General features: G+C 45.3%; 1 protein-coding gene across 2 annotated transcripts in view; it reads right to left on the bottom strand.

The window, feature by feature from the left end:
* DOCK11 (dedicator of cytokinesis 11) overlaps nucleotides 1-12,086 on the bottom strand; it is a 981,167-nt gene that overhangs the window by 814,775 nt on the left and 154,306 nt on the right. For both annotated transcript variants that reach the window (XM_063937505.1, XM_063937504.1), the window contains exons 4-6: nucleotides 5,496-5,578; nucleotides 4,600-4,669; nucleotides 4,064-4,159 (exon numbers count right to left, since the gene is read on the bottom strand). In XM_063937505.1, coding sequence (XP_063793575.1) covers nucleotides 4,064-4,159; nucleotides 4,600-4,669; nucleotides 5,496-5,578 — 249 coding nt within the window. The remainder of the gene's footprint in view (nucleotides 1-4,063; nucleotides 4,160-4,599; nucleotides 4,670-5,495; nucleotides 5,579-12,086) is intronic.

Raw genomic sequence — 12,086 nt, forward strand, 5'->3', positions numbered from 1 at the left:
CATGCTGGCGGGGGTCTGGGACACGGAGCCCCCGGCACCACAATGTAAATATGACAGCCCATTTTGCAAACACGTAACTTGCTGCCCAGGGCACTCCCCCCCCAGCGCCCCGCACCCGTGAAAGCCGATGGCGGGGAATCAATGGCGCGCAGCGCGCTGAAACATGCTGGCGGGGGTCTGATACTCGGTGCCCAGGCACCGAAAATACTTTTGATGCCAGCCCTTTAAAGAAAACAGTAACCTGCTGCCCAGGGCGCTCCCCCCCAGCGCCCTGCACCCTGTGAGTGCCGTTGGTGTGTGGGAGCATGGAGCGCAGCGCGACCGCTGTACCTCCGTTACTGAAGTCTTCTGCCGTCTGATGTCTTCTGTTCTTCTAATACTCACCTGGCTTCTTTCTTTTGGCTTCTGTGAGGGGGGTGACGGCGTGGCTCCGGGAACAAGCAGCTAGGCGCACCAAGTGATCGAACCCTCTGGAGCTAATGGTGTCCAGTAGCCGAGAAGCAGAGCCCTTAAACTAAGAAGAAGTAGGTCCTGCTTCTCCCCCTTCACTCCCACGCTGCAGGGAGCCTGTAGCCAGCAGGTCTGCCTGAAAATAAAAAACCTAACAAAGTCTTTTAGAGAAACTCAGTAGAGCTCCCCTAGTGTGTGTCCCTTCACTCCTGTGCACAAAGTCTAACTGAGGTCTGGAGGAGGGGCATAGAGGGAGGAGCCAGTTCACACCCAGTTTAAGTCTTTATAGTGTGCCCAAGCTCCTGCGGATCCGTCTATACCCCATGGTCCTTTTGGAGTCCCCAGCATCCTCTAGGACGTAAGAGATCTTAATTGTGCACACGTTCTCCATATGCACGGCGACCCCGTGATACCTGTTGTGTGTATTCTGATATCATCAATGTGGAACCTTAGTTCCCTTGTGTCCAACGGGATTAAAAAAATCTGTCCTGATAGCAGTTCCTTACAGGTAGCTATAGTGGCCACATAGTTGCACTGTGTGATCGTGCTTGCACCCAGTCTCAGTTATTACTATTTCAGGCAAAATGTGACATGAATGCAGTCAATTACAAACTGAAGGTTTCTCCATTAAGGAATGTGCTGCGCTGAGTAAGGAAGAAGCTAGCGAGGAGGCACCGGACGTCTCCGTTCCCCAAGATGTGTGCGCCGCTGTAACTTCCAATTACCGCCTGATGAATGCTGCCGTTGTCCGATAATAAGCTGGTGCCCATGTAGATCAGTCCACAGTAAATGGTATCCTTTGTCACTGATAACCTCTGACGCGTTTCACTCGCCTTGGAGCTTTATCGAAGAGGGTTTCAGTACCACAAACAGGTTTGAGTAATAACCCTTGGTTATTAGGTGAGGTGGAACTGGAACAATGACATTTGTTCGTACCAATTTTTGAATGGCTTCATGTAGGATAGCACTTTCTGTCAGCGAAACTGGTAAGCCTGATTTGAAGATTCTGTGAGGTGGGAGTTCCTGAAACTCCAGTCTGTACCCCTGGGCAACAATATCTGTTCCCAGGGACCCAGCAAAGATGATGCCCACACGTGACTGAAATCTTTTAGTCTCGCTACCACCTGTCCGATCTCCAGGCTGGGAGGTCCAACATCATGCTGAAGATTTTGAGGAAGCAGAACCCGCTTTCTGTTCCTGGGAACCTGTTAGAGAAGATATTCTGGACTTTCCCGACCTCCTCTAAAGAAGGTGGTCGGGGGGGGGGGGGGGGGGGGGGGATGGATTTTTTAAATTTAGCGGTCCAAAAGGACTGCAGTGTAGGTGTAGGATAAGACTTCCGAGCCGGTGCAGCTGCGGAGGGAAGAAAGGCCGACCTACCCGCAGTTGCCGTGGATATCCATGCATCCAGAGCTTCCCCAAACAGGGCCTGACCTGTGAAGGGTAGGTTCGCCACACTTTTCTTGGATTACGCATCCGCAGTCCATTGGCGCAGCAGGAGTCCCCTGCGTGCCGAGACTGCCATGGAAGACGCCCGTGCATTCAGCAGGCCAATGTCCTTCATGGCCTCCACCATGAAACCTGCAGAATCCTGTATGTGACGTAAACACAAGTCAATGTTACTCCTATCCATAGTATCTAAATCCTCTAGTAATGTGCCTGACCACTTTACTATAGCTTTAGAAATCCACGCACAGGCAATAGTGGGCCTTAATGCCACGCCTGTAGCCGTGTATAGTGATTTGAGCGTAGTCTCAATCTTGCGGTCAGCCGAATCCTTTAAGGCGGTTGAATCGGGGACAGGTAAAACCACCTTTTTTGACAATCTAGATACAGAAGCGTCAACTATAGGTGGGTTTTCCCACTTTTTTCTGTCCTCTTCAGGGAAAGGAAAAGCAATGAGAATTCTTTTAGGAATCTGGAATTTTTTCTCTGGGTTTTCCCAGGACTTTTCAAACAAGGAGTTTAACTCCTTAGAAGCAGAGAAGGTAAGCGAGAATTTCTTATTTACTGTAAAATAAGATTATTCTTCTTGCTCAGGCACTTTCTCAGAAATATGCAACACATCCCTAATTGCTTCAATCATCAATTGCACCCCTTTAGCAAGGGATGCATCTCCCCCCTGCATATCCCCATCACCGTCCCCAGTATCAGAGTCGGTATCAGTGTCAACTTGCATTATCTGGGCAAGTGTACATTTTGAGGGTACTGTATGTAGGTGGGTCCATAGTAGTAGGGGCTAAATACTTTAAGCCCTCCACAGATTTTTTCAAAACCTGCGTCTCCCTTTCAGTATGGGACATCCAAGTAGAAATCTGGGATATCATTCCCATTAAAGAATCCACCCATGGGGGTTCGGATTTAGAAGGCTGAGACAGTATATTACATTCCTGAGTACATGGAATACTCCTCAGGAGAAGATAAACACTCTGCAGCAAAGGACACAGAGTCTTTTGACATGGTAATGTGGGATATACACACTTACACACACACAGGAAAATGTCAGACACAGTTTCCCCCAGAGTACCTTCAGAGAGACACAGAGCATAAGGAACCAGCCACATAGCGCCCCTGTAGGCAATTATTATGAAAAAAGCCCGGCGCTGACTAACTACCCTTAATAGAGAAGTTAGTATTGAGATCACACTCCCCCCCCGTCTAGAACACCCTGGTACCGTGAGGCAATGGAGTTATGTGGGGGGCAGCGCTCCATGTCAGCATCCTTGCAGGGAGAAAATGGCACTGGTGAGTGTTGGATCCGCTCTGCGTGGAAGCCCCCCCCCCCCCCCCTGACATGGCGCGCGGCTTCCCGCACTAAATGTTTAAACTGGCCTGAAGTTTCCTGGAGCTAACAGCGGGATTAGCCCCTGTTAGCAGCGTGACCAGTGTACGGTGATCCGCGCTGGCTCAGGATGCCCCTCACAGCGCCTACACAGTGTTGCTGAGCCTTCCTGTAGCGCAGCCTGTCAGTGCTGCGCTCCCACCCTTGTGACGCCATACACGCCGGCAACCCACTAACCGAGACGCCGGCGCTGTACTCACCACTCTTCTTTCTTCTGGCTCTGTTAGGGGGTTGCGGCCGTGCTGCGAGAGTGAGCGGTCGCCCTGTGGGCTTACGATAATCACCCTCAGGAGTTCAGTGTCCTGTCAGCGGAGTAGGGAACCATTAACTCTTTAGGAATTTGGTTCCTACTCCCCCCCTAAGTCCCACGAAGCAGGGAGGCTGTTGCCAGCAGCCTCCCTGTAACCTAACTAACTCTAAAAAATAAAAAAAATAAAAAATTCCTAGGAGCTCAACTAGCTGTGACCGTCTTCTCCGGGAACATTTTCTAAACTGAGTCTGGTAGGAGGGGCATAGAGGGAGGATCCAGCCCACACTATTAAACTCTTAAAGTGTCAGTGGCTCCCAAAGGACCCATCTATACTCCATGGTACTAAATTGGACCCCAGCATCCTCTAGGACGTAAGAGAAATTGTGTTTCACTGGTCAATATCAGATAGTGTGATGAAAGGGAATCTGCCCCCACTTTTTGTAACTGTGGACTGGAATGGGCCTTTGAGAGGTATGATATATGATAAATATTAAATTTCCAATAAAAAATAATGTCCTTACCTTCATGGTGACAGGAATCGTGGTTCCAAAATTGGCCTTATAAAGCCAGCCTTGTTTAATTATGCCTCCCTTGTGAGAACAAATTGATGAGGAATCCTGCGAGCAGAAGACAATAAGTGAATTCCCCCCATGGAGGTGAGGAGCAGCCTTAGCCTTTTATTATAAAGGATGTGTTAAGTATATACGACTTTTACTTGTTCATGTTTTCTTTTAAATAAATTCACGACTGACATGAGGTATAAGAATCGTTTAATGTTTGAAGACTAGCATGTCAGCCATTGTTAACATTGCGGCAACTGCTGAAGCCGCACTTTAAGAGTACTGATTACTGCTGTAACATACGCTTATGTCTATCTGGGTAACTAGAGTGTGAGCCAATCGGAAATAAGTTTAGGAAGCGCTGTTATAAATCAGCCAAGCCGTGTGTGCATTACACACTAATACAGATTATGCCTTTACACTCAGCTTAGGCGTTCCTTCACAGATAATAACTAGTACATTTCATAGAAGAATACAGAACTTAAGCCATGTCTTACCTCATCTTTATCGAAGTCCTCATCTATCTCAAATACATGGCTGGGAGTCTTCTCTGGCCGAAATGATTTACTAGAAATATGAAAATGTATAAATGTATATTTATCAATATTTAAAATCACTAAAAACACAAACTATATTTATAGGAAATCTCCATAGTTATGTTTCTCCAGCAGCTGAATATTTCCTAGCAAAGAAGGGTTATCAGGTGCTGTAGGTTTCCCAATTTGCCATTTTTTTTGTTTATTAAGGGTCTCAAATAAATATGCCAAATAAAGATCACTCCTAGGGCGGGATGTACTAAAGCCAAAAATGCAGGCCAGTACTCAGAAAATCCCATTTTGTGAGTGTTGCCCGCATTTCCATACGTACCAAGCTCCGGAATGTGATACAATCGGAAGTTTGGAGCCAATAGGCAACGCCATCTTTATGTGGTATTACCCAATAGAAGCCTATGGGTTTCTTTTTGCATTTTCAGCTGAGAAGGATGCAATCGGATCCCTCCCAGTGTCCGCATCACTTTGTACATGTGTACAAGAACTCCTGGCTCCTAAACCTGGGAGACCATCTTTCGCAAAGGAAAACTCTTATTGGGAGAGCTGTCCTTTGTGATTTTAATTGCATATCAGCGTGACTTACCCGATAAGTGGCACATCGCCGATGCAAGCTTAGTACATGCCGCTTCTAATGATTATCAGAGAAAATAAGCTGGAGGGTGTGCAGTATAATAGGCACCTAACATATAAGAACACCAGTGCTTTGTGTGAGATAGAAAACATTTTCAACCATGACATCTGAACCTTTGCATTGTGCAACGTTTTACCCATTTCTATAGGAGATTTCAACTTTGAAATGTACTTTTAAGTGCAATATTTTGTGTTAACTATATTGGACTTACCAAGGCAAGGCTCTAAAGTCCCCGGAATACTCTTCATATTTGTAGTTCACCACTTTCCAGTCTGAGCTGTAGTATTTTATGCACTAAAATATAGATGTATACAGTGTATTATGAATGCAATGGTGATTTCTGAACATCTTGGGGGGTGTGGTATAGCTCATAGACAGTTAAAGATAGACAGTTATTGGTTAGACACTATATGGTCAACAGTCAAAAGTCAGACAGGGTCAAAAGTCAGACAGGGTCAAAAGTCAGACAGTCAAAAGTCAGACAGGGTCAAAAGTCAGTCAAAAGTCAGACAGTCAAATGTCAGACAGTCAAAAGTCATATAGTCAAAAGCCACACAGGGTCATAAGTCAGACAAAAATAAATAAAAAAATTGGTGTTTTTTTCTTTGTGTTTTTAGACATTTTTAACCCAATTTTGGTGAAATTCGTCCCCTTGCGGGCTCGCTCGGCTCGCCACGCTTCGAGCTCAGTGTCTCGCTCCGCCTTGCTCGCCACAACTTTACTAAAAGATATGGATAGTAAATGAGGCAAAAGTTGTAAAAAACACTGAAAAAAAACATTTTTTTTGTGTCTGACTTTTGACTGTGTGACTTTTAATCCTGTCTGACTTTTGACTGTCTGACTTTTTTTTTTTTTCATAGCAGTGTACAGTAAGTTAACATAATGACAATAAATCAACATGGTATAGTACATATATAAACATCACTGGTCAGGCAAGGGTGATTAAAGTTACTAAGCAATTTTTTTTTAAATTTCTAAAAAGGAGGAAGACCCAGGGTAAGCATTTCGAGATTGTACATTTGGAATCGTAATTTCGGTGTAATATAGGAACGGTGTAAGATTTGGTAATTCATCTCAGCGTATGATGCCGATATGAGAGTTTTGTTGATTCTATTAAACGCGGCGAGCATGGCAGAGGTGGTAGTCGGGAAGTCTAACGCCCATTTGGCCATTCCTGACTGGGTGTTCTCCCAGTCTATGGTTTTCTTGAGAAATGTATAGAGGAATGCTGTGGAGTGGTGCACCCTAGGTGTTGCTTGTAAAATGACGTCTAGGTTGTTAGACTTGTCTTCTACTGTCATTGTGGCTAATGATTTATGGAGATAGCTACGGATCTGAAAATATACGAATAGTGGGATTGAGAGTTGTGGAGATTTCTCACAAAGAGTTGTATATGTGCACATCTGATAGGTGTCTCGACAAACCAACTGGTATGATAGTCTGATGCTTTGGGTTGACAAGGCTGCCAACGTGGTTCGTATAGTTGTCCAACAGAAATCTGGATTATGTGATAGGGGGAGGAAAGTGGTGTTATGGCTAGAGATGCCCATCCTAGAACATGCTTGCCTCCATGCCATGCAAGTAGATGTTAGTAGGATGTTGTTTTTTATCTGAGGAGGAAAAGAGGACGGACGTGTGTGTAGTAAGCTAACTAGTGGGATCTCGGGACAAAAGGCCTGCTCCAAGCCCGTGTTAGCAAAGACTTCTGTCTCATGTATCCAATCAACAGCGTAACGATAATTTGCAGCTAGCATATAACTTCTGAGGCAGGGTAGATTAATACCGCCTAACGTTTGTGATTGGCATAACTTAAATAGTGAGATTCTGGGGATTTTATGTGCCCAGATAAATTCACTAAAGGCCCTGTTGAGAGTTTTCAAGTCTGTATCAGACAGCAATAAAGGTAACATTTGAATGGGATATAATAATCTCGGGAAGGTGATCATTTTGATCAATTGGCATCTTCCTAGGTAGGAGAGGGGTAGGTGTTTCCATGTCTGGAAGTCAGCTAGAGTGCGTGCAATGACTCGCGGGAAGTTACATCCATATAAGTCAGCCGGGTTAATGGGTATTTGGAGCCCTAAATATGTGATCGACTGGTTTGCCCATCTAAAGGGGAATTGGTCATTCCAGTTGTGAGTTGCACAAGGGTGTAGGGCTAGTGCTTCAGTTTTTAATTTGTTGATCTTAAACCCAGAGATTGATTAAAAAGTCGTCAGTAGGGATAGTAAGCTGGGAAACGCAGCCTGGGGGTACGAGAAGTACAACAGTAAATCGTCAGCATAGGCCGTGACCTTAAGGTCATGGTTACCGACTTTAATCCCACTCCAGTTGACATTTAAGTGACAGTGTCTAATGAGCGGGTCCAAAGCGAGGTAAAAAAGAAGCGGGGATAATGGGCACCCCTGTCTCGTGCCTCTGTGTAGCATGAAAGTGTCAGTATTCATTCCGTACACCGTGAGGAATGCGGCTGGGGAAGCATATATGGTGCGGAAGAATCTGACAAAATCAGCTCCAAATCTCTGCCAGTGAAGTACTCTCAGCAAGTGCGACCATGACACACGGTCAAATGCTTTATCAGCATCACAGCTTACCAGCAGAGACGTCCATCCCGGCGATTGGGCTGATGTGGTCAACGCTGCTATCAATTGTCTAATGTTATGTACTGATGTTCTCCCCTTTACGGAGCCAGTTTGGGATGGGTGTAATATCGTGGGCAGCACTACTTGTAGTCTATTTGCCATAAGAGCAGTTAGGATTTTAAAGTCCTGATTCAAAAGGGATATTGGGCGATACGATTGAACTAGGGTGGGGTCTTTCCCCGGCTTTGGTAGTACTATCACACGTGCCTGATTAAAAGTAGGAGGGGCAACATTTCCAGATAAGATAGAATTAATTAAGGACAGGAGGTGGGGTGTGACATGGGGTAGCAACAGTTTATAATACTCTGCACTTAATCCGTCTGGGCCCGGGGATTTGCAGTTAGCTAATTGCTTTACTACCGTCAATAATTCTAAGTCAGTGACCGGTTCCATGAGGGAATTCCGGTCATCTGCAGTCAATGTACGGGATCTAGCCGAGCGAAGGAAGGCCATACCTCCAATGGGGTAGTCCGGCGAGGCTGTGTACAGCTCCTTATAATAAGTCAAAAAGGAGTCAGCAATGACTGCCGGGTCGGAGGACAGGTGAGGGCCAGTATGCAGGGACAATATATTTGGGGTGGGACGCTGGCTGCCAACTACATTTGCTAGGAGTTTGCCTGCTTTGTTACCCCATTTAAAGTATCTGTGTTTTTGAAAATCTAGGGCATATTGAGCCCTTTCTGTGCAGAGAGTGTCATAGAGGTGTTTCGTTTCAGTATAAATTCTACGGTTATCATCTGTTGGAGAGGATAACAGCTATGCATATGAGTTAGTAAGTGCCAGGCCCAAATCACGATATCGTTGATTAAGGTTCTTACGCTTATTCGCAACATATGCAATAACGTAACCCCTCATCACCGGCTTGGAAGCAGACCAGAAAAGGGTTATATCATCCACGTGTTGTGCATTGTCCTTAGTGTAGTGTATGAAATTAGTCTCCAAGTAAGCCTTAAATTCAGGGGATGTATACAAATAAGAGGGAAATCTCCAATTAAAGGAGGTTGTTTTGGGAGATTGTAGTTCAAGTGTGAACCACATGGGCGCGTGGTCAGAGATGGCTATATTTTCTACTTTGGATTCGCCCACCCTAGACAGCAGCGCATCAGAGAGCAGCCAATAATCTATCCGAGTGGAGGTGGCGTGTGGGTGTGAATAGAACGTATATTCCCGGCCGACAGGGTGTTGGTGTCGCCAAGGGTCTACCAGGTTGAGTGAGGACGATAGAAATTGTAACGAGGCTGGTACAGAATACGTCCATCCACTAGATGTATCTGATCTGTCTAATTGCGGATGAAGTGTTCAATTAAAATCTCCCCCAATTATCAGTCTACCTTCAGCCCACTCCTGAAGTCGGACATAAATATCCGAAAAGAAGGCATTGTGTTCTGAATTGGGTGCATATAGGGTCACTAGAGTGTAGAGTTCCCCTTCTAATTGTAGTTTTATGAACAAAAACCGGCCCTCTTTGTCAGCATGAGTATCTAATATGGTATATCTGATAGATTTGTGAAATATGACTACCACACGCCTTTTTTTTTTAAGTGTATGAGGCCGACTTGTAATCGCAAAACCAGCTGTCCCTCAGGACATTAGGGTCTCCTGATTTCCAGTGTGTCTCTTGCAACATCGCAATGTCTGGCCGTAGACGTTTAAGGTGTTGTAATATCTTCCTACGCTTAATCGGAGTATTTAAGCCCTCTACGTACCAGGTGAGGAACTTTAGGCTTGTTTTAGTCTCCGAGTATACAGCCATGACAAACTAAAAATCAACCAATGCCTGTCCTAACGGACACATACAACATTAATAAAATAAACCGTGTGGCTCCCCCTATCCCAGCGAGTAGGGAGACCCAACTATCGAGGAGAATAATAATCCTATACCATGTGATCAATAGTAAAAGCTGTTGTAAACAATGTGTTGCAGTGTGTCCATTTTCCCCAAAAAAATTTTGAACCAAGAACAGTGGTCCAAAGGACACACCGTAAACCATTAACGTATTACTATCCAGAAAGAAAGGGAGGGGGAGAAAGGGGGATAGGATTAAGAAAAGGGTGAGAGGGGAAAAGAGATAGGGTTGAAATACCCAAGAACAATCTGTTTCAAAATTATGCAGTGCACTGATAGTCATAGCATTAAAGTAAATTGCAATTAACCATACATTACCAAACATGGTATCAATGAGAAGGGTGACTTATACTGTAAGTCCATGAGGAATCACGGTATTAGTCCTTATCTCTAGAGGCTGGTGAGGACGGACATCGTAATGATTCTGCAAATGTCTTAGAAGCCGAAGACGTGTCGAACAGGTACGTTTTTCCATTATGTTGAGCACGGAGCTTTGCTGAATAAAGTAGGGCAAAACGGATTCCCTCTTCGAACAAGATTTTACAGGCGGGGGAGAATTCCCTTCTTCTCATGGCCACATTATACGAAAAGTCTTGGAACAGAAGTAGCTTATCGCCGCGATAGGCGAGGCCCTGTGCCCTGCGGTATGCTTCCATCACCTTGACCTTATCTGTATAATTAAGGAATTTAAATATAACTGGTCGGGGACTTCAGCGATCTGCCTGGAAGTCAGGACCAACACGATGTGCTCGCTCAATCATCATGGATTCACCTTCCATCAAGCAGCCCAGTTCAGTCGGCAACCAGGTGGAGACCAGGGACAACAACTCCCTAGGCTTAACAGATTCCGATAGGCCAATCATACGGAGATTATTTTGACGATTACGATTTTCTAAGACCTCAAGCTTCTCCTGTATCGCAGAAATGGCGGATGCTTGAGACTCGACGACAGAGCGAGTCGTAGTCAGGTCGTCTTCCAAGTTCGAAACACGTTGTTCGGCCTCGTCTAGCTGGGAGCTATGCTCTTTTAGCTGCGTCATGGTGGAGTCAATGGCGTCTTTTAATCATGCAAGTTTTTTGTCTAGCAGCGGCGAAAGTATATCAGAGATTTCCTGCGCCCTGGCCACCGCGTCCACTGTATATCGAGAAGGATCCATCACGCCGTCCAAGACATTGGCGTTAGGTGAGGAGGGTGGAGAATTTGCATGTGTGGATGCAGCACGTGAAAAATCTTGGAGATAGGAGTGGGAGGAAGTAATCAGAAGACAGGAGAGTCGGCGTGCATTAACAGAGCGAAGAGGACGGGTGGGAGAGTTAAGGGAGATAAGGTCAGAGATGTAAATGGGAGAGGAGTGGGTGAGTGCTTTGTAAGTGAGTGTGAGAAGTTTGAATTGGATTCTGAAAGGGAAGGGAAACCAGTGAAGGGCTTGTAGGAGAAGAGAGGTGGACGTAGTACGTTTGGTGAGGAAGATAAGCCAGGCAGCAGCATTGAGGATAGATTGGAGTGGAGAGAGGTAATTGTCAGGGAGGCCAGTTAGGAGGAGATTACAGTAGTCCAGTCTGGAAATAATCAGTGAGTGAATAATGATCTTAGTGGCATCCTGGGTGAGAAAAGGTCTGATCCTGGAAATGTTTTTGAGATTAAAATGACAGGTTTGTGAGAGGTGCTGAATGTGTGGTTTGAAGGAGAGGGAGGAGTCAAGGATTACACCAAGACAGCGTACTTGGGGGCTAGAGGAGATAGTCGTACCATCAATTGATAATGAGATTGTGGGAGGTGAGGTTGTGTGGGAGGGTGGGAAGATGATCAGCTCAGTCTTGGGTACATGGTTTTGCCCAACTGCTAACAAAGTTCCTGCTGTGATCAACTCAGAATTACCCCCAATGTGCATGCGATGGGTTGAATGACGCATAGATATTGTGTATTCGTACAGGACATCAACCTAGTGTATGGCCAACATTAGACACATTTTCGGTAAAAAAAAGACTCCTGGCATTAGCATGGGACCTGGCGGCTCCCTCAGGCTAGGCATCTCACCCTACATGGCGTTTTCAGGCTAAATATGAGGACGCATCTGTATATTAGTTAAGTCGTTCCAGAAAATGCATATTACGTGACATCATGTCACCTCCTCTGCATCCGCTCTTTGTTCTGGACCTCTTAATTGTTTTGGAAATTAAGACAAATCAGATCTGTATATGTATGTTTGCTTTGGAGACAACAATACAATGAAAGTGGAATAACTTTAGGTGTCATCCCTATGTCATGCTGGTTAACCATTTTATACCCATCAGAATTACTTTGGTTTGATCA

Source organism: Pseudophryne corroboree, chromosome 8 (genome assembly GCF_028390025.1).
Source record: "Pseudophryne corroboree isolate aPseCor3 chromosome 8, aPseCor3.hap2, whole genome shotgun sequence".
In the NCBI taxonomy this organism is placed as follows: domain Eukaryota; kingdom Metazoa; phylum Chordata; class Amphibia; order Anura; family Myobatrachidae; genus Pseudophryne; species Pseudophryne corroboree.